The 24,432-nt window shown below is 35.7% G+C and overlaps 1 protein-coding gene across 4 annotated transcripts in view; it reads right to left on the bottom strand.

Moving 5' to 3' along the window:
- The window catches only part of LOC135206680 (putative uncharacterized protein DDB_G0277255), a 316,662-nt gene that overhangs the window by 67,270 nt on the left and 224,960 nt on the right, over positions 1-24,432 (bottom strand). Inside the window, exon 1 of one of the 4 annotated variants that reach the window (XM_064238072.1) lies at positions 9,524-9,652. The exons of the other annotated variants lie outside the window; for them this stretch is intronic. Within the exon in view, the coding sequence (XP_064094142.1) occupies positions 9,524-9,597 (74 nt within the window). The 5' untranslated portion in view covers positions 9,598-9,652. Of the gene's footprint in view, positions 1-9,523; positions 9,653-24,432 lie in introns of those variants that run through there. 4 annotated transcript variants of the gene reach the window in all.

Here is a 24,432-nt window from a genome sequence, read left to right as displayed (position 1 = left end):
ACGTCCAATTCGTGCTACACTTACGACCGTTTAATCGACCCGAAATATTTCCTTACACGTGAACGTCCACTAACGTTCCAGCATTAACGTCCCTGCCTACCTGAACGTTACGCACTTGTACAAATCATAAAAAGACCACAAAGACGGGAACTGACATAACCCTTTTCTTCCCCAGTAAGTGGAGCTATAAACTATTCTCACGTTTTAACTAACTGTGCAGATGGTAAAGGAATGGAGCGTTCTCTCTCTCTCTCTCTCTCTCTCTCTCTCTCTCTCTCTCTCTCATGAAAACGATGATCGAGGAATGAGAAGTGCTCTCTCTCTCAAGAAAATGGTGGTCGAGGAATGAGAAGTGCTCTCTCTCTCGTCTCTCGTCTCCGGTCTCTCTCCTTTCTCTCTCTCTCTCTCTTCCTTATATAAAAAAAAACACTTGTAATGGCAGACCTTATTTAGCTTGTGGCCGTAAGTGCTTAACAATTTTCTCTGAACAGGGTTTTATTGCCGTTTCCCTTTGTTCTTTCAAATGCGGAACGCATCAGTTCTACAAAACAATAAACTTAAATTTAATATACGTAAATACACGAATCAACGGAGTCCACGTAAAAAGGTATTCTGAACATACCCTCAAACTCTGAATTGGAGCTGGACGCACAATAAATGGGCACCTGGGCATCACCTCCAGCAGTGGTTCTCAACCTGGGGGGCGTCAGGAATTTCCAGGGGTGGCGCAACCCTAGACGTAAAAAGGAATTCTGAATATCCTCAAACTCTGAAATTGGAGCTGAACGCGCAATAAATGGGCACCAGGCATCACACCAGCAGTGGTTGGGGGTTCTCAACCTGGGGGGCGTCAGGAATTTCCAGGGGTGGCGCAACCCCTAGAAAAAAAACCCGTAAAATTCTCTATTTATATTCGTTATTCTCTTCAGAAGAGTGAGGAGCTAATATTCAGAAGTTTATGGAAAAATGTAAAAGTATCGCCTGATATATAACGTTAGTTTCCTATAGTCTACTACTCTAGTTAGACTCGTGGGCTGACCATGTTTTGTAATTATTGACCTCGTTCCCTATCCCTCGAAACCGCTTCTCTTCCGTTTCTTTTTTTTATTTTCCTTGAAATCGGGATGGAATTTTACTCTAGAGATGCAAGGGGCCGTCAAGGAAGGGACCAACTCTCAGAGGGGGCGTGGTAATAAGTTGTACAACATATTTGGAGACATGACTTGATGACATAAGAGCCATTACTCACTCTGTGGGTGCAATAACTTGATATGGAACCCCTAACTTGATTTTATAGTCGAGAAGGTTTACAGTAAAAGGATTGTAGTTGAATATTTCCTTGTAACATGCACATGACAGAAAACCTTATTTAGGCGAGGTAAGCAGATTCTTCAGAAGTACGAATTTATGGATGGAAAATACAAACTCCTTTTCAATATCAAGCCACTGAAAACCTTCAACGTCCAAAACAGGTTTTGGATGAGGAAGGCTTCCTATGGCTTGATATTGAAAATGAGTATGTATTTTCCATCCATAATTATCACTTTGCTTGAAATGTAGCAAATGAAGCGTAAAGTGTCGTAATCGGACAAATTAGAATGAAGCCAAGGATTAAAGGGACACACCATTTTTAGGAGTGTGGCACCTTTGAAATATACATTTCACGTATTACCTTTCATTAGCTTTGATTTTATTCTCGTTTTACAACGCAAGTGTCTGTTGTCAGGTAGAAAAATGGATGTCAAAATAGGATTCCGAAAACAAACAATGCAAGTAACAGGGCTCACTGATATGTCTAAATTAAGGCCCATTCTACTCCTCGCTTATCGTAGTGGTTAGGTTTCAAAAGCCTGGTCACTAACTTAAGTGAAAATAAGCGTCATTCAAAAATTAGGGTAGATTATGACTGTCCAGAAGTTTACTTTAGATTACCCTACATCGCTTCTGTTTTCTTCTATCAACTGAAGTTTTTTTTTTTTCTAAAATATTTCAGTGTGTGTCTTTTTGAAAGTAATTCTTACCTCTTAAGATTCTGCTGAACTCGCCTAAATAAGATTTGTCATGTGCATGTTAAAAGAAATCATATTTAACTATAATCCTTTTACTGTAAACCTTTATGGGAGAACGTTGCTTTGGTTACAACAAAACACCTATACATATCATAGTATACATTATATATGTAATATATATATTATATATATATATATATATATATATATATATTATATATATATATATATATATATATATATATATATAATATATATATATATATAATATATATATATATATATATATGTATATATATGCTATAATTATATATATATTGTTTTAAAGCGAAACACAAACATCTAGTTGTTAAAACATGTCGTTTACTTTTTATAAGTGGTAGTTAAAGAGTTGAGAGGTGTAAACAAAATTACGATTTCATCTCACTTCCCTAAAATTATGAAGTCTCTTGGCAGTTCAAGCAAGGTCTTCAAGGAGTACAGTTTGTATATCGATCAATTCAAAGGATTCATTTTGGCACAGATGAATGAACTATTGTTATGGGCGACACAAACTCAGAAAACTCAACTTTAACCTTTATTTCCGTTAACAGTAAACCTTTCGACTACTACTACTACTGTTAAGAATAAAGGTTAAAGTTGAGTTTTTTCTGAGTTTGTGTCGCCATAACATATATGTATGTATATATATGTGTTTTGTTGTAACCAAAGCAACGTTCTCCATAACGGTTTACAGTAAAAGGATTTTAAAATAGGTTAAAATTATGATATATAATAAATAGATTAAAGTTATATTTATATATAGATATATTATATAATATATATAAATAGATAGATATATATATAATACCTACTAGATAATCACATAAATGACAAAATCAAACCATACCACTACAGTTGCGTCCAACTGCAACATCACGAAATGTGGTCTGGCTGGAGTCCCCGATGCATATAATGCGAGAAACGAACCTTCACCCACAAATTCCAGGAAGAAAAGATCATAGCGGTGTCTAAGGTAACTGGAATGTTCTAAATGTGAAGACATATGCCACTGAAACATGCAGCATACTCGAGTAACCATGGTAACAACGAAGTTACAGGTCATGACGAAGAAAATGACGCCGTTATGAAAAGTTATGATACAAGACGCTATTTATTAAGGTGGATACGATGGATTATTCACAGCAAACAAAGGACGTGGTGGCTGTAATGAGCCTGATTCTAATAACATACATTTGAGTTATGGGAAGTACAAGAAGATACACTCTACCGTAAAGGCGTTCCACTAGGTGGCTCACTATGGAGTTTACAGAGAAGACCGAGGACTCACCTGCAAAGAGAAACAAGAATGTCAGATAAATGATGACAAATTATCCAAGTTAGTCTTTGAGTAACTTAACTACAAGCTGGTTTGTTCTGTTTTACTCTCTCCCTCTCTCTCTCAAATCATTACTCTTCCAAAATCACGAAAGCCGTAAAATTAAAAATTCTCTGGCGGCCATGAATATGATAATTAACTTGTATATCACCCAACACAGGACTACAAGAGTAACAAAGTTACGAAGATTCATGACCAAAAAAAAGCAAGGTCGAATGAGCTCTTTGTGACACAAACAAGCAGATAACTAAAAAAAAAATACAGAAAGTTCTTAAACATACGACTGAAATATCTTCAGGTGGATTTTCAGAGACTAAATATAATGACACAATGTTGCTGCGAGTCAAAATGAAAAAAATTTAGGTACTGTTATGTTTTTTGATTCCCCTCCGGTGAAACTGCATGCGAATGCAAGAGCAAATAATGTACAACTACTTTTAACATACATGATAGTACATAGAATTCCAGCCGTCTAAAATCTGTCAACCCTCGTCATTCCAGCCAGTGAAGTGACCTGGAACAAAGGCAAGACCACACCTTCCAAATCAAACCAGTTACTTTGCAGTCGTTCGCAATTTTTAGCTGTCGTGGGGCAGACCAGATTCTCCTGTCATCACTACCGATAAAAACGAGTCATCACAGAAAGTGGAGGAGATAATAGAAGCGTTATGACGATAATCATCACTATCACCGTCATCATTCGATGACTTGTGGGTCCGATGAACTTGCGGGATTTAGACTGTCACTGGAGGGAAGTTGGTTTTAACCAAGTACCAGGAAGTATTCCTTGGGGTCTCAAGTATTGCTATTATTTAGTGAGAATAATATTCATTCACTCCTGTACCTAGGTCATAAATATTACTAAATATCACTTACGCATACAGGAAAGCATTTGTTCAAATTTAGACATCTCAACAACACAAAAACGTTGCATGTGTGTGAATAACATTTTGGTCTGGCTGTGAATCAGGAAATGTTCCTTTTAACAGGATATAAGATATGTGTTTTAACGAGTTATTAAATCATAACACAATGATCTACTCTCTCTCTCTCTCTCTCTCTCTCTCTCTCTCTCTCTCTCTCTCCAAAACTGTTTGTTACATTAAACACACCATTACACAAAGCTGGACCCCCTGTCGCAATCTGAGAATTTCTATAGCTAACCTCATTAGCCAAGACGTTTTAATACAAAAGTGACCAACACAATTTCACAAGCGCTTTACCTTCTCCTTTCACTGAAGACTGGTAAGGTATTCAAGATCTTGACATATTGGTGTTGCCAAGACATAGTACATCCACAAGCAAATATACATACACAAACGTACAAATAATAAGAAGAAAAATAACACATACCACAACGACTCTATCTTAATGTAACAATGCTGTTAAAATGAAAGAATCTTAAAATGCTCTACCATAAATATTTTACCACAGCAAATAATAAGTAGCCTAGAATGAGTAGTCGTCAGAGCGTTAGATATTACGTTCACAATTCTTGTACCTCACTGAAATAAGAGGTAATTAGGCTCCGGAGCATACTACATTTATGTACCGCAACGTACAGATACGTACGATTAGTGCAAAAAATGCTAGGTGCAATTTTTCAATAATTATGCCCCTGGCTTCATTCTCCTTTCAGTAAATATTAGACAGAACTACCGAAATGTCAAGGAATAAATGAACTTTGAACAGCTGTTATATAATTTGAGAATCTAGAAAGTCATTCTGTTTGAAGAAGCTTGTTTGAAAGAGAAATAATAATAATAATAATAATAATAATAATAATAATAATAATAATAAAATAATAATAATAATAATATAATAATAATAATAAAATAATAATAATAATAATAATAATAATTCCGAGTTCCTATGAGGATATAAAAAACAGAAGTTTACTTACATCAATACTCATGAAAATTCCCTCGCTTTCACTTCCGGAAGACAATGCACCCTCGTAATGCGCATGTCATTCTTAGTCCAAGCAAGCATTATCCAACCGAGAGAGAGAGAGAGAGAGGCAGCTGCTTACACAGGAAATAAGCAAAAGGTGCTTCCTTGAATAACGGATATGCAGAATATCCACCTGTGCAGATTTATATTCCACGGTCGGGTACCTCATTTTCTACATAATGAGGTGTATATATTTGAAACAGCAATGGCGTTAAGAAGCCAGGCAAGATCTAACGGGTAAATGGCGGACTTCGGAAACATTAAAAAAATAATAATTTGAATCGTTGTAGGATTGTTGTGGTGGCTAAAAAATGAATGTGAAATTTGTAAATTAAGGGGTTAATTTAAGTCTGCCTTATGCCAGCACGGGTTCTTGACCAAAGACCTTAAGTGTGGAACGGTGTGAAAGGACTAAGGGTTCGGAAACATGGAGAAATAATGAGAATTCAGGTAGGCTTGTGGTTAGTTGGTTAAGATAAGGCAAGTCCGTCTTAAGCGGGCAAGGGTCCTCGCACGAAATTGGTAAGCTTAGCAAGGTTAGAGAGAATAAAGAGGTCTGCTGTGCACCCCTGGGCTGTGACCAAGTGTGGTAAGGTGTGAAAGGCGTAACAGGCTTGGTGTGCACCACTGAGCTGTGTCCTACGAACGGCAAGCAAACGCGTGTAAGATTAAAAATACTGTCACGATAACTATGCAAATATAATTGCTTTTACACAAGGCACAACAGGTCAAGTAAATAAATATGAAATGAGCAGTACTGAAAACTATTCCCTTCAAGGTGCGAAGCGGGGATACAAATACTACTTTTCACGAGAACCCATGATCTCTAGATATGAGAATGCCCATAAATTTTCATCAGGTGGCATTCCCTGCTATGCATTTTCCTATTTACGTCCCTGTTTCTCATGCACTGAATACAAATCAATACTGCAACAAAACAAAGGAGAATAATAGTAATTCAAAAGATTCCTCACATTATTGCAAATGACGTTAATTATAATAATGATGGAGTTTGCCACTGATTTCACCACTGATTAGCCATACACCAACACCCTTCGCTCTCTCAAGTTATTGTGTATGCTTTTAAATCATAAATATTCTGGTTCTTTGCCTGATTTAATCCAAGAATGAAAGCAAGTCATCTAATGAGCGCTTACTTTTTAAGCGCTTCACCCACCATTCTGAATTGTGGTGAAATAAGACCAAACTTGAGGCTTCGAGGAAAGGTCGGAAGGCTTAATTTCTTCCTTCGCTTTACATATACGTATGTATGTATGTATGTATGTATGTATGTATGTATGTATGTATGTATGTATGTATGTATATCTTATATTTGGACAAAATGAAAAGTCCACTAGAAACTACCACTGCTATATTCAGACAAAACAGGCAAAACACAAAGGTCATAAATGAATCCTACACAATGCGATCAAGTGTGTTTGTATTACTTTGAGGACGATTACAAAAAGGGACTTCTAGTAATTTTCTATGCTTTGTAAAATGTTTGTTCCGTTTCCAAATTTATGCTTATTTCTACTCCTGTAGCTTATCATTCAAATAGTTATTTTCCACCGCATCCACTTCACTAAATAACAAAAAAAATGTTTGAGAGAGAGAGAGAGAGAGAGAGAGAGAGAGAGAGAGAGAGAGAGAGAGAGAGAGGTCCCCTCGTGGTCAATTACGTCTTCATGTAGGAGCTGTCCTAAAATGTTTAATGTCCTTTTTGAGTTCCCCCTCAATTTACTATCAGATTACCAACAAAATCCACAGGTCCTACTTGGACTAAGTAGTACACGAAATACATCTTCACCCCATCAAAGTGATTATTTTCCTTCATTACAGCTAAGAAGGTCATAACAAATCTTGAACAAAATTTACTTAACCATATTGGGCCGGCATAGTTCACCTACTAAGCAAGGAAATAAGTAGTAACTCAGGCACATACTTGTTATTAATTTTTTGTGAGGGTAACAATGGTTTGTTATTAGTCTTTATCATGTTGCCAGTTCGAAATAAGTATTTAAAAAAATACAGTATACTTACGCACAAAAAATAACAGAGCATGATACAAATTGTAATTAACAGGGTGATCACGTCGTTGGCTGTTGAAGAACAAGGGTATTTCACCGTATGGAATTCTTCATTCTTAAGAAGTATAACAACAGGATTTTGCAGGAGTGGACTTTAGCAACATATCAGATTAAGTATGCATTTTTCTTATTGTTCTACCAACCAAATAAATAACGACTGGTAATTGGTATTTAGTCGGTAGGATTTTCATTATATACTTATCATTTACACACAAACATATATATATATATATATATATATATATATATATATATATATATATATATATATATATATAATTACACACATGGTATGCATAGCCTGACAATGAATATTACCAAGTCAGGCAAATCATTATCGAGGCAAGATTTCAGTAGCTGCCTAATTACTGAGAACATGCATTTATATATATATATATATATATATATATATATATATATAGATATATATATATATATATATATGTGTGTGTGTGTGTGTGTGTGTGTGTGTGTGTGTGTGTGTGTATGTATATATATATATATATATATATATATATTATATATATATTATATATATATGTATATATATATGTATATATATATATATATATATATATATATATATATATATATATATAGTATATATATGTGTATATATAGATATAGATATTTGCATATATATTTATGTATGCATATGAACAAGTATGTATATATGCGGCAACCCAGACCCCAGACAGAAATTTCAAAGCCTAACACCTCAATAATGATGACCACAAGAGTAGATTTGCCACATGTTATGTTGTGTGTTGTGGTCGCAACCAACTACTCTCTCTCTCTCTCTCTCTCTCTCTCTCTCTCTCTCTCTCTCTCTCTCTCTCTCTCTCTCTCTCTCTGCGTGTGTTTAAAAAAAATAGACCTTTTCTCCTTAATGTAAACATACTATGTACACGTGTTTTTTATATATATTTATTACATATATAATTTGTGTATGTGGTATATATGTAAAATCAGTTCTAACTAGTTGGATATTTCTTAGTTGTTTTTGCCAAGAGACTGTTGAAATAGGATCATCTATTAAACTTTACAAGGTACACATTGAATAAATAATAGTTCATATTATTAATCCCTTTCATATGAGTTTGTCACTGGTATTTGTGAAGTTACAAGATTAACTCGAAAAAATACAAATTACAGTGTAATTTGATGCGGTCTCAAAGCACGTGTTAAGGAAAACTATGAGTGAAAACGCTGTACGTATATTTTTAGGTGCTGCTGTTGTCTTCTCAGTTGTGTACCAGAAAAAAAGAAAATTTCTATTTGATCGAAAACAATCAAGATCAATAGGTTAAAAGTCTTAAAGGGTGGGTGGGCTTTAGAAAGGTTCTAACGCTTTCTATAATAGTAATCGTTCACAAAAATAGTCAGCTTACAATAGTAAAAATAGCATCATAATTGCCGATCTATTTTGTTTCAATCTGACCTTTGCAACACAGCACACTTTTCCTAGCTATTTCCAAGGTGAAACAATTCGACCACAATTATAACTCGACAGAAACGCAAAAGAGCGGAGCATTAAGAGTAAATATGACGAGAAAAAATTGTAGCTCTATTTTGCAACGTCAGGAAAAAAAAAACTCCATTCTTTTCAATGTTGACTGAGCTTTTCACGTCAGGAGCAAAAGTTGACTGACATAATGGTAGTGCAGGCCCATTCGTTAAGTAATTATATTAATACAGTAATGTTTTCAACAAACTTATTTACCCATTTGCATTTTAACGCAACACATGTTTACATGTATACGAGTTTTTACTAAACGACTGAAAAACGTTACAAAACATTTAAAATTATTTTATTTTACTTGGATACATTTGGAATATTTGTAGAAATTTATGCTAATATAGTGATATTTACTACAAAACAATTTGCGCATTTAGATTTTAACGCAAATCAGAATTACTGAAAAACTGGAAAGAAGAAAAAATAAACCCCTAATATTTCTTGTAGTTTGGTAACATTTTCTCATGCAAAACTGCAACTCACAAACAAGGACCGACAGCTCTAGCAATCCCAGGCAACACCCATTTCGACTTCCTCCCCTGCAAGATAAGTCGTGACTGGCCAAGGCACTTACCTGGTCACAGTGAGAGACCACCTGAGGAGCTGCCCCTCGGGCACGTAAATGCAACGCCTCCGGGAGAACCTCATCTTCACCAGGTAGGAAAAATTCCATGACGTCGTGGTCGTCGTCACGTTTGGGGACGGCAGAGTTCCTCTCCCGAATCTGAGGAGGAACAAGCTCCACTTCGTACGGGCAGGTGGCCTATCTCAGCTTTTATTGATCGAGTGAATTAACAGGTGATCGCAGGTGCAATTTAGCTGAACTATCTACTACACTGTCAGTAGAATTTCCGTAGATTTTGTAGCAAACTGTAGTTCTTGAGAAGATGATGATGTACCCCAAGTCTCGTGATTATTCTACAGGTGAAGTAATTGGTAATCGCTGTTGAACGGGGTGAACAGGTGAACTGATTGAAATTGGATAAATTCTCAACACTTCACAAAATCAGCCAAGATTCTGTAGCAAACTGTAGTTCTTGCAAAGGCAATGACGATGTGCCCCAAGATTCTCCTGATAATGACAGCGAACAGGTGTAATGAAGAGTCCCTTAGCAGCTAGACGAACCAAGTCATTTAGGTTTTTTCAAAAATGCGCAATGCGCAGAAATGGGCACTTTTTACTTATGGAGTTAATTTATATTTCTTTCATTAGAAGGAGTGAACATGTGTACATGAGGTCCTTACGTAGTGATAATGAACAGAAGCATTCAAGACAGTAAATCAGTACATCTGATTAAATATAATTACACACAGATTGTTTCCCTGTAAACAAAACAAACTCGTTTAAACAAACATTCTGTAATCGAGATATACGTTCACGTCAGTCTTCTTGATAACTTTTAAACCTCTTCAAGTAGGTCGACGGTCCCATGAATAATTCGGCTTTGGTTTATTTTCTGGGTTCTCGAATAAATTTTATGTTCGCGTCGACTCTGCTCGAATAAACACGCCTCTCGAAAGAGAAGAAATCGATGGCTTGAGTAAGTAGGACTCTTGGGGTTTCTGAAAATAGGTGGCGCATCTTTTGTTGCCAAATTTAAAATAACCAATTGATGGTAGGTTAGAAAAGGTTAAAATGAAAAATCGAACTACACGAGTCTGGGTAATTCCTCAGAAGAGCTCCGCACGGAGATGTCGATCATTTCATTTAAGTTTTTTACTAAACAATACAGAAATGGGTTTTATTTGTATGGTGTTTTTACGTTGCATTAAACCAGTGGTTATTCAGCAACGGGACCAAAGGCTTTACGTGACCTCCGAACCACGTCGAGAATGAACTAATATCACCAGAATCACACTCTTCTAACACCTCAGTAGAATGTTCGAAAATTGAACTAGCGGCCACCTAGGTGGCATCCCAACACCATACCGACCACGCCACTGAGGCACTAATATAGAAGTGGGTGTATAAATGCAATACAGGTGAGATCATTTGAGAAGTCTACCGAGACCATTTAAAGGGGCAATTTACGGAGATAATTTGATTATTTAACCTCTTTTGTTTACTGTAAACTTTTAAATTTTGCCTACTTGAGCTACCTTCCGTTTACCCAGTGTCGATATTTCACATATCATTTAAACACTTACACCCTTGGCCTCAAGGAGAAATAGGATCACTGACTTATGTGTAAATTTGTAAAGCAATAATCAGTCACCCGAACTAAGACATTCACGCCTCTGAGCTTGGCATATGAGTGCATTTAACTAAAAGTCATTCACGTCTGCATACCGTTAATAATGATGTTGAAAACGTTCGGAAATTATTTGCTCATACCAGTCTCTCTCTCTCTCTCTCTCTCTCTCTCTCTCTCTCTCTCTCTCTCTCTCTCTCACGTCCACGCAAAGTTATATAATATCTATCCATTCCCATTCATATATATATATATATATATAATATATATATATATATAGTATATATACAATCATACTAAGATATATGATATATATTCAATATGTGTGTATACATATATATATATATATAATATTATATATATTTATATATTATATTATATATATATATATATATATATATATATATATATCTATATAATATATTTAAAGATAGGTTGCTTACTGACAAATATATCACAGAAAACCAAGATATAAATGATAAAAACATTTTAAAATTACCCGCCTTAATTCTCTCTCTCTCTCTCTCTCTCTCTCTCGTCTCTCTCCTCTCTCTCTCTCTCTCTCTCTCCTTCTCTTCTCACACACACACAGGTGAACAATCATCGATAAAACAAGGCACGATAGCATAAGTAAATGGGCGTCACGTAGGGAACAAGCCACTCACTGTATATTGCCATTGACAACAATAGCTCTCACTTCCTGCTTTTGATATCAAGCAGAAGAAAATGTACAAAAAGAAGAAGTAAAATCCTCCCTTCTGCAAATGATTAACCATGCTCTTAGAAGGGAAACCGCCCTTTCCATTCTTTGCTCATCGTGCAATGGAAGCAAAATAATCATAAAAAGTACAAAGTACAAAGTACAAAGTACAAAGAGAGAGAGAGAGAGAGAGAGAGAGAGAGAGAGAGAGAGAGAGAGAGAGAGAGAGAGAGAGAGAACCAAAATAAATATAAGGACGTGAAGGAGAGAGGGGTGGAGGGCCATAATAATCATAAAGACAAAGGAGAGAGAGAGAGAGAGAGAGAGAGAGAGAGAGATTAGCTTTCTCAATACTCTAAAAATTTCTATAACAGAGAATGGGGTCTATAATTAGCGAATTGTCGTGAAAATAAACATAAATCAACTGTCTGTATTCTTGTTAGCTTGCACCGGCATCAAGAAATTTTAAGCAGAAAAGGAACATTTAAGAAGTTAACCTTGAGTTTCTTTTTATAACTAGTTCTCCTGATACCATCTAAATTGCGACAGCCCACTGCCAAGGATATCATTAGCGATATTTCTGGTCTCACTGAAGCCAGCGTTTACTTTTTCATTCCATACAAGAACTAACGATTAAATGTCTGCTGCATGAGGCAAGGCAGAATTATGCAACACCAAGGGTAGGATATTTGCAGTTCACCCACGATTCATGAGGTCATGACATTTCTCATATAACTTTTGCTTCTATATCATCTTGTGGTAATCGCCACCTAATTCCTTGGCTCGGTGTCGTGTTATTATACAAACGTTCATAAATTCCTTAATCCTCAGTCAAATGCAAGTTCTACATTCCTATGAATTGCAAATACCTTTCAGAAATTGGTCACAGCACACCAGTAAAACAGGCCAAGACGCCTTTGGTACACGCAACACTTGAGAAACGAAACGAAACACTCCTTATACTTGACATTTCTTTGAAGGATAACAAGCTACGCCATCCACTAAACAAATCTCAAAAGGACGATATCTACTTCCACAATAATAAAACACTACAGCAATCTAAACACCTCTTCCTAAGCAAGTAAATACACGAACGCGACGGAGAGACGGTCCACCATAGGCTATAGGACTGCAAATGACAACTACTCTGGAAGTAAAACCCACCCTCAATAAAGCTAAAAAGTCTCTCTCTCTCTCTCTCTCTCTCTCTCTCTCTCTCTCTCTCTGCGTGGTGGCGGTTAGTGACAATGGAACGACAGATCGACATATGGGATGGGTGGATGGGAAATGGGTGTACTACAAGCCCCATTGAAACCATTTTCTCCCAATATCTCCCATTGAAACTATATCCTCAGAGTTTCTCTGTAAACTTTGTCTTTTGCGCTCCTACAGTGTCTGGAAGTCTGGAATACGTCTCCCCGTCTCACAGGAAATGAGGAATCATTAACAAAGATCTACTGTTAATGAGCGTGCCATATATTGGTGGTAATTGCAGCATCAACTATGTATTTAATCGGTCGTTAGGTATTGAACACCCGCTCCACACATATATATAGTAGTTATGAGTAAAGCGAGTGTCACTGAAGCATCCCAAATTTATATATTCATTTTATAAAACTGCTTTTGATGAGCATCATCACATATATAGAATAGAAAGCAGATTTGGCTTCCGCCAGATGCTAATTCACAAGAAAGCTTTCTACGCTGAGAGAGGACTGCGAACAAGAATACCGTTGTGGACAGAGAAAGTTGCAAGAACCAATATCTATTGACTGATTATATATGGCGCCTGCGCTCGATATGGGATTGGAGGAGAGGATAGAGCGAGAAGAGAGAGGCAGTAGAAGAGATAGAGAGAGAGAGAGAGAGAGAGAGAGAGAGAGAGAGAGAGAGAGAGAGAGAGAGAGAGAGAGAGAGAAACATAAATGCTAATAGCAAATGGGAATACGGTGAAATCTATCGGGTAAAACAGAGTAAATCACTGAAAGGTCCAGTGATTAAACGTGATTTTGCTATGCTCCGTTGTTACTTTCTAATTCACGAATCGCCTAATGAAAAGCAGATGCTTTATTAGCGCAAGCTAAGAAAAAAAAAAAAAAAAAAAAAACTCGGAGGGAAAGAAAACGGAGTTGGGAAGGGGCTATTACCTCGTTAAAATTGATGAGAAACAAAATTCTGATACATGAAATTTGAGTAGATATATACTTTCAACCCTGCATTTGAAGCATCCGACCTCACACATCAATTTTCGAATTTCCTAGAGTGTTGTTTCCTCTCCTCAACTCCAAGGAATGGGCAACTATTTTCAGATCATTTTTAACACGAGAGTGGATGGTTGTTAAACTGAGACAGCCTTACCACCACGGGGGTAAAATAGCGAAGGAGGAATACAGGGAGTCAGGAATTGTAGTGGGCACAAAGCCATGGCTACCAAGTTATGTTTATAAGTTTGATGCTCCTTGCTATAAGAGGAGATTCTTGTACCTTCCGAAGGCTGGAGTAATGACGTCTTGTATCTGTGACTGAGGACCAGCTAAATCATTTGTTTTTCTGAATGACAAGGCATCATCCATAAAGGCTCAACTATTCTAGTGTGGCTCTATCTTCGCTGACTCTATCAAAGGAATCTACCATCAACCAAATCAACACTTGCACCAGCACTCCATGAAGTGGCTGAAAGCAAAGAACTTACACAGATAAGACCCAACTTAAAATTACATACGGACTTAGTTTAAATTCAAGTAACATTCCTGGTGGTTAGCTGGGTATAAGACCCAGTCCTAAAATTGTTCACAAAGTTTAAAAGTACAGGGAAAAAGTTTGGTGGCATACATGGACCTAGAAGCATGACTATATGTGGGTTTGTAGGTGGTTAAACATGTTGCTGATGACCTTTCTGTGCAGGTGCATGAAGCTCTAGACGCATATCCTCGATCCAGAAGTTAAAAGAACTTGAACAGCAACCCTTGACTTGGTTTTGTTATGAAACCATTTAATCCTATTCACGTTAAAAAAAAAAAAAAACAGCTACGCGGGCAATTGGTACTAGTCTCACCTCACTATCAGACGAGTTTATTTCTTGTGATTAGAAATTCTTTTCTCGATATAATGTGGTTCGGATCCTATAATAAGCTGTATGTCCAGTTGCTAGGTAACCATTTTGTTCCTAGCCACGTAAAAATATCTAATCCTTCGGGCCAGTCATAGGAGAACTGTTAATCAGCTCAGTTGTCTGGTTAATCTAAGATATACTTAACTTTCGACTCGCCAACAAGAGGTCCCAGTTCGATCCCCCAGAGGAGGAGTAAGGAATCTCAGCCCGTTTCCTAAATCATCCGTCGGGGCCTTAATGACGTATTCGTTAATTATGTATCTGAGGGTTGTCGACTTTGGCGGGTCGCAACCAAGGTAGAGAACATAGCTAATGACCTTATTACAAAACGATTACTGTGAACCGGAAAGCAAAGATCTGCACACACACACACACACACACACAGAGAGAGAGAGAGAGAGAGAGAGAGAGAGAGAGAGAGAGAATCTTTCAAAAGAGCCAAATCACTTCCGACAAGAATATCATTTACCTAACCATCCATCAAATAAATAATTTCCTGCTGGTTCTAAATATATATAGTCATTGCTCCCGTGACTAGACAACGCTTCCGCGATACATCATAAGTGAAAACAGCAGGTTCTAAAAGAAAAAAAAATAGATATAATGCATGCGTATGCAATTCTTCGAAGTGCAGAATGGATTACAGTGGGAATATTTTTATAATAATCCTCTTAAGGAAAACATTTTCATTACTGTAGCGCAATGAAAGGCAATCCACAGACATGAAGTCAAGAATATTACCAATCAGTTTCCTTCAGCGGAAGAAAAGGTAGTTTTAAAAGGAATTCCCTTTGTGGGGTTGCAACTGTCACGCAAGACACCTCGCAAGAAACGTAAGGTCATTTACATGTAAGAAATGTTCAACATCATTAAATTAACAAACCTACTACAAAAATAAGTATGCAGTTAATAAATTGCTTTTATACATACTAGCAAATATATGTATACAGAAATTATGTCTGAAAATTCGTAACGTAACTAAGTCTACGGGCGTAACCAGCCTAGTTTCACGGGCAGAACCAGCTCGGTTTCAGGGAATCCCTTCTCACCCCCACCCGCTTCGCAGGGTGGGAAGGTAGGATGAAAACCCATAATAAACCATCTTAGGGGTCCCCACCATAACCCTGCCAAGGTTCATGCCCATCGGACCAGCCGTTTGGAAGTGATTGAATGACAGACAGACGGACAGACATTAAGCCCATTATGGTAAGATGGAAATTACGCGGAGATACTGAAAACAGCACCAATATTGCACAATGTTTCAACATCCACTTCTAGGACAGGCTTCCATACAATAGAATAAATAAATAAATAAATAAATAAATAAAGACGTATTTTGGATAGCATTCCAAAGGAAATAGTCTCTCTTCCCCTTAAGCAGCCATGTGACATCCGTAACTAAAGGTCTACTTACCATATTTCATCTGGAAAGGTTAACAATTATCAGGTTGACCTGCATGATTTTTCCCTTACATTAATTGTTTAGCTTTGGAATAAACTATAATTGTTAACGTTTTCCCATGCCCTACATTCCGGGTTTTATTCAGGCCTGGGCAAGATATAAGCACATGGGTAGCCGTCGTATAGGCTAATATACTGTTTAATAAAATGTAATAAATAAAAAAAATATGGTATTTTTTCCGGATCTGATCTCAATCCAAAGACAGCCAGTCATTCATAGGAGATTCTGGATGAGTGATGAATAATATAGAAAACGGAAAAAATATGACATATATTTATTGGTTGATCGTAAGTTACTTAAGTTATCTGGCATCACATAACTGGGTCACTGACGCCCAAAGATAATGGAAGAGAGGGAGAACCTTACAAACAGATTTCGCCACGTGAGAAACGTAAAGAATGAATAATTATGCAAACAAATAACAAATCTGTTCATTGTGAGTAGTTACACATACTCGTAAGCTAAAGTCAATCACGCTAGAGATGAACTAGTGACAAATTGCATATTAGTCGACAAAATTAGGAAGGACTATATTTGGGAAAATAAATCAATCAATGGACTGGCAGAGCATGAAACAAAGAGAAGGGTAATCGCGCTGAATCATGACAATATATATATACTTAGGAAATGGTCACAACCGAATTAAATAGAAAAAAAAATAAAATTCAACCAACGTCGTATTTGGGTTATGAATAACATCCAAAGTAACGCAGGCAAATAACTGGATGACAACCAAAAAATTTTTTTTCCTCCGGTCATTTCGAAAAGAAATCTTAGAAAGACAATTGAAAATTAGGGCAAAAATTAACGCAAACATTGAGCAAGTTGAATTACGTCACTGAATTTCGAAAGCCATACAGCAGCAATATTTGCTCTGTTGTTCATTAAATCTTACTTTGAAATATGCAAAAGACAAAAATATTTAAAAATTTCAGGTTATTACAAAAGTGATAAGTTATTTTAAGAATTTTTTAATTTTACAATATAGATTAAATTCTTCGATCAGAAAAAAAATCTATGAGAAAAATCGTTAAAGCTTCAAAGCCTATTGAAAAATTATTGTTCTTGTTCGAGAAGCTTTAATAGAAAACAAGAAAACAGCAAGAAAAGCAACAACAACAAAGTAGTTTGTACACTTACTCCCCGAGTAAACGAAAACCATAATGAAGAATGAAATGAGAAAGGCCGGTGTACCTTTGTACAAATCCCAGATACGACGCGACCCTGAATCGTAGCAAGGGGCCAGAGCCCCCCCCCCCCCCCCCCCCCCCCCCCCCCCCCCCAAACCCTTCATACCTCTCACAGCTTCCCAGTTCAGGTTGACATGAGCCCTCTTATACAAGGAATTCCCGTGAGAGCAGGACGACCCCTAACTGTCAGGCGGCCTGTAAGTCGGTGGTTCCTAATAGAAGACGTGGTCGTTTATTCCACTCCTTTCCGGCAAATGGTTTTGGTCTACGGGTTGTCGAGTTCTTGGTGTATGACCTCATTTTTTCTCTCTCTCTTTAAAAGAAAAAAAAAATTTCCTCCCAAGTTTGATGTTTATATCTGTGATTTTGGTTGTCTTCTGCTATTAAGACAATTGAAGTTTGATATACGGGAAATGTCTTGCACAAATTCGTTAGGATATAACTTTCTCTGCAATTTACATTTTACTCTGCAATATATCTCCCCGGGAGAGTAAATATTCCGAAAAGATCCAACAGATTTTGCCAAGATTATTTTTTATTCATGCAACGTTTTTATCAACCACTTCGAATATAAAGTCGTGGCCACTGCTGCAAAAGCTGAATCGTATACATACATACACACATTATATATATTGTAAATTCCCTCCACTATGTATTAGTCATCTGAAAATGGCTTAGTAATACGCCTTAACCGGTCAGGATTACCAACCTTTTTTCACGTTACCAGTCAAAGAGACTGCAATGTGTGTGTGTGTGTGTGTGTGAGCAATAAAAGAAATACTGTCGTCTGCTAAAATACACTCTGTACCTATCGTAACTCCTAGGATTAGGAAAGGCGGGTGCCATCGGAACTGGTCACTGTTCATTAATTTTACAGTGTAGACATAACGAAGTTGCAGCTACTGAATCAGAGGTCGGTGGAATTTTGAATTTGACTGTACGTACACACATACACACACATATATATATTATATAGTATGTAGTATATATATATATATATATATATATATATATATATATATATATATATATATATATATATATATATATATACTTTTTTGCCTCCTGTGCTGGGGTTAGCGGCTTGGACCTTGTATAATATGCCCAGTTCCATCACATATTCCCTAAAAATCGAAAAACAAATAAAGTAAACTGTTATACACACACACGTACATATATATATGTATGCGTATATATATATATATATATATATATATATCATATATATAAATACTATATATATATATATATATATATATATATATATATATATATTATATATCATATAATAGTGAGTGCTTGTGTGTATTAAGTGTTAGAATTCAGCAGATCGGAAATTAGCTGTTGGACCTTTCAGCCAAGGCCCTTTGAATTCTCAGTCAGGCCCATGTGGTGGCCTGACGCCCTGTGGTGGACCGTGTTGTTAGCACCTACAGCGATGCAACACGTACGATCATGGCTAATTGTAACCTTAAATAAAATAAGAACTACTGAGGCTAGAGGTATATTTGATGATTGGAGGGTGGATGATCAACACACCAATTTGCAGCGTCTAGCCTCAGTAGTTTTTTAAGATCTGAGGGTGGACAGAAAAAGTTCGGACGGACAGACAAATAGCCATCTCACCAGTCTTCTTTAACAGAAAACTAAAAATCAGAGGTTATGACACAAAAACGGCGATCTTAAAAACTTCAGTTTCTTTGGCTAATGAAATTTTTCGCGTTGACAGATACATTTGGAAATGATGAGATTACTTCTCATTTACTGGTTGATGTAACCTCCGTATAACCATCAAATCTATTCCTACCGTAATTGTGCTCAAGATCTAAATCTTATCTAAGAGATTTTTCACAAGATCTAAATCTTGTCTGAGAGGCCAAAATTGAATGAGAGCCAGTTTCCAAAAGAGTGTAACATGTACTGAGTATGATTTTGAATAAAGAATGATCGTATGTTGCGTATTTTTTGGGAGGGTGCGTTTGTGTATTTTCATGTTAAATACGAATACTAACATAGTTTCCAATACTGGTTTTTACAAAACTGAGTTACTAAAAAATTAATATAAACCATTAAAACTTAAACAAGCAAGCGTTAGGAGCGTTGAGTACGAATCTGAATGAAAAATTCACATATGATTGCATGTTTGGATGGACAAGTTAGTGTATTTTCAAGTTATACAAGAATATTAACCTAGTTTCCGTTAGTTTGTGTAAGATAAAATAAAAAATAATAATAAAAAATGGGATTACTAACGGTCAGTCAGAACCAGTACCACGACAACAACGTATTGTTTCTCTTGACAATACGATATTAGGCGCTCCAATAATCCATGATTAATATCTAAATGAACGCAACCAACTTCTTTTAAATCACAGATCAACAGAAGCCGCCAGTGGTGATGTTATTGTCTTGAGCGGTTGATTGACCCACCGTCAATAAGGCAATCCGATGACTGCGTGAGATTTTTATTATTCTTTATCATTTTCGGCGTCGCAAAGCGACGTGACGAAAGTGAATTTGCAAGACAATGCGACGTTATGCAAGTGTCTTTGCAAATGGCAATAATTTACGGACCATGGAAAATAGCTCCGCTTTCGTTCGTACTCCTTCGTCAATGCAGATTTCATATGCAGGTTTTTTATGGATCTGTCCACACGTTTGTTTTGAAACCAGGTCATGTAACAAATATGCAAACAAATACACAAAATTATTATATGTAATACGCACACACACACACACACACACACACACATATATATATAATATATTTATATATATGTATATATATATATATATATATTTTCTCTTTCTGAAAGAGGAAGACAATGTACTCTCTAAAACACACACACACCACACACACACACACACATATATATATATATATATATATATATATATATATATATATATATATATATATATATATATATATATATATATATATATATATATATATATATATATATATATATATATATATATATATATATTTCTCTCTCTCTGAAAGAAGAAGAGAATGTACTCTGCAAAAGCTTAATAAAAACTTTCAATTTTTTCCAGATTTCAGTGGACTTCCTATACCATAAATATAAAAAGCATATTACATATACATATATATCACAGACTTACGTACACGCATTTATAAAAACCACAAAACACAGACACATACACATACATAATAAATGTGTACGAATATCAATCTGCTAAGTAAAGGACGTTGAGTCGAAAGGCCTCGTAGTACTTTCCTTCGTGGCTATTGCCATTATATATATATACTCTTCTAGCCCCCACCATTAACTAAATCATATTTGTCTCGTGCAACGTAACGGAAATTTCAGTACAAAACGAATTAATGACAAAGACATTGAAGAAGAACGTGTCGTTCAAAGTCCTCATATGCCAACCGAACGTGACGAATGACAGGGGATTACGGTTCTTTTAATACTCGACCTCATTTGCTAAATTCTTCTTTGTGTACGAAATGTTAAGAAGAGACACGGTCGGTTTAGAAGGTTAAAACGTGAGGTTTAAGTGCGCACAAGACGAGGATTTCTGGGGTCGTGTCACAAAGGCTGGTTTAATTTCCCTTGTCATAAACCTAGGAAAGTTTTAAATGTACGCCAAACGCCATATCTGGGGTAGTCACAAGGTTACTTTAATAATGTCTTAACCCTAGAATATTTAACGATTTAAGATCTCATGAACGTGTGATTTTAACATTCCCTAAGTTGGTTAATATGACAGATTCACAAAGTAATTACAACTATTAGTTTCTGGTAGTGTAGGCTAGCCTACTTCATTTAAGTGTTTTTGCAGACTTGTCATCTTTGGTTTTTTTAAAAAGCATTTTTATTATTATTATTATTATTATTAATTATTATTATTATTATTATTATTATTATTTATTATTATTATTATTATTGTTATTATTATTATTATTCCAATATAAGTCAATGTTTTAACTGACTGTTAACCTTGACAACTGTTTAAGTTGTACCTGAAATAAAACCAGAATAATTTATTCACGTACAAGTTACGTACAAGTTTTATTATTCTAATAAAACTAACAAAAGCTTTGTTAAAAAAAAATAAAAAGACTGTACTAAGATTTATGCATTCCAAACATCTCTGTAACATCAATCGTGCTGCCTTTTTATGTCAATACTTGAATTCTGCCTTTTCATGTAAATACCTGAAATCTGCCTTATTATGTAAATACTTAAATTCTGCCTTTTCATGTAAATACCTGAAATCTGCCTTTTCATGTAAATACCTGAAATCTGCCTTATTATGTAAATACTTAAATTCTGCCTTTTCATGTAAATACCTGAAATCTACCTTATTATGTAAATACTTGAATTCTGCCTTTTCCATGTAAATACCTGAAATCTGCCTTATTATGTAAATACTTGAAATCTGCCTTAGTATGTAAATACCTGAAATCTTGCTTTTTTATGGTAAATAATTGAATTCTGCCTTTTTATGTAAATACCTGAAATCTGCCCTTTTTATGTAAACTACTTATGATTCTGCCTTTTCATGTAAAATACCTGAAAATCTGCCTTATTATGTAAATACTTAAATTCTGCCTTTTTCATGCAAATACCTGAAATCTGCCTTATGTAAATACTTGAATTCTGCCTTTTCATGTAAATACCTGAAATCTGCCTTTTTATGTAAATACCTAAATTCTGCCTTTTCATGTAAATACCTGAAATCTGCCTTTTTATGTAAATACTTGAATTCTGCCTTTTCATGTAAATACCTGAAATCTGCCTTATTATGTAAATACTTAAATTCTGCCTTTTCATGTAAATACCTGAAATCTGCCTATTATGTAAATACTTAAATTCTGCCTTTTCATGCAAATACCTGAAATCTGCCTTATTATGTAAATACTTTGAATTCTGCCTTTTCATGTAAATACCTGAAATCTGCCTTTTTATGTAAATACTTGAAATCTGCCTTATTATGTAAGTACCTGAAATCTTGCCTTTTTATCTTGCCCTTTTCATGTAAATACTTGAATTCTGCTTCTTTGTGTAGATACTTGACTTCTGCCTTTTTATGTAAATACTTGAATTCTCACAAGGCATAATTGTTCACCACTGTAAATAAACTTACATCTACCATACACCAAGAACGAACCCAGGACCTTTCAGATGACATACGAGAGCGCAACCAACCTACCCTCGGGTTCGATCCTGAGGTGAGATCAAAGTTAATTTCTTATATTCCTCAGGTCACTGTATGTGTTTATTTCCAATATGTACAATCTTCCATGAATTGCACTACAATGAATAAATACCATTTCAAGTTTTACGGGTATTTAAATTTAAAGAGAGAGAGAGAGAGAGAGAGAGAGAGAGAGAGAGAGAGAGAGAGAGAGAGAGAGAGAGAGAGAGAGGTTTCACAATCCAATATTGGTAAAGTGATTCATACCGTAATGCTCTGAGGTCAGCTGACCGTAGCGTAATGAATCCTTGAGCCAAGCTTTCAGGGAACAATAACAATTATGGTTTATCGAAATCATTCACGAATGAACATATGAAGGTCTTCTCTGTCTCTCTCTGTCTCTCTCTCTCTCTCTCTCTCAATTAGATATGCGCTGAAAATACCGTATTCAATTTGTTGAATAATATTTTTCTATTAAAATGTACTTTATGTAAGAGTGTACATAGTACAAATATACATGTACAATAACATGGGAATTATAAGATAATAAATTTCTTGTTTATCTTTGGGAATTTAATATATAATATACTATATGCATATATATATGTATATATATATATAATATAGATATATTAATATATATATTATATGTATATATGTGTATGTATGTATATGTATAACAAATACACATAAACTTACATTTACAATTCATGTTCATAAAAACAAAAACCTCCGAACAGGAAAAACTGTTATAGAAGCCAATTGCGGTAACATCAGCTACTCAGAATCATTTGCATATATCCAATGAGAATAAGTCCCCCGCCCCTCCAGGTCACCCGTGACGAATTTCAAGACTGTGGCTCCATTAAAATACGTAACTCCAAGGTCTGGCGTTGCGTACTTTTTATGGGGAATAAGACTTGATGTAATATTCCCAGATATCGTAACACAGATTGCTATTAAGAAGACTAGCGGCTAACAAGCGTATTTTTAAAGGAACTTGTTCGTCTATATTTAGGATACCGTCACAGATATTTTTCGAGGGGAAAAAAGGTATACATTGAGTAAATCACTTGATTACGTTACTACGTAGATGACAGTGGAAAAAATGACATTATTACAGCCACTATATTATTAACTAGAACACATGATTCCAGCTTTTATATATGAATTCACATTAACGTAAAGAGAGAGAGAGAGAGAGAGAGAGAGAGAGAGAGAGAGAGAGAGAGAGAGAGAGAGAAGAAACACTTAATTAAAAATTAGCACAAGCACTGACAATTATGAGAGATGATATCGAAATATACACAAAAAATAGCACCTGGAAACAAAACCAAAATAAATAAATAAAAAAATTAAATTAATAACTCTAAAACAAACCTTTACTCACATCACATACTAAAACAGTCTCTTTTTTTTTTTAATGGATCACACGCGCTACGTCATCTGCACCTCTCATATGCTAGACATATCAATAATTCCGAATGACACTCACTCGACCATCTTCACACCCTGGGAACCTGTTGCCCAAGACTTTGGGAAAAAATAAGAAACGGTGGGAACGCTCTTAATAGAATCTGTGGGAGCGCCTGGTAAACACGAGAGAGAGAGAGAGAGAGAGAGAGAGTAGAATATAGAATTTAGGCCAATGG

Source organism: Macrobrachium nipponense, chromosome 31 (assembly GCF_015104395.2).
Source record: "Macrobrachium nipponense isolate FS-2020 chromosome 31, ASM1510439v2, whole genome shotgun sequence".
NCBI classification, from domain to species: Eukaryota; Metazoa; Arthropoda; class Malacostraca; order Decapoda; family Palaemonidae; genus Macrobrachium; species Macrobrachium nipponense.
The sequence above is the reverse complement of the archived record's forward strand: the minus strand, read 5'-3'. Positions and strand labels throughout refer to the sequence as shown.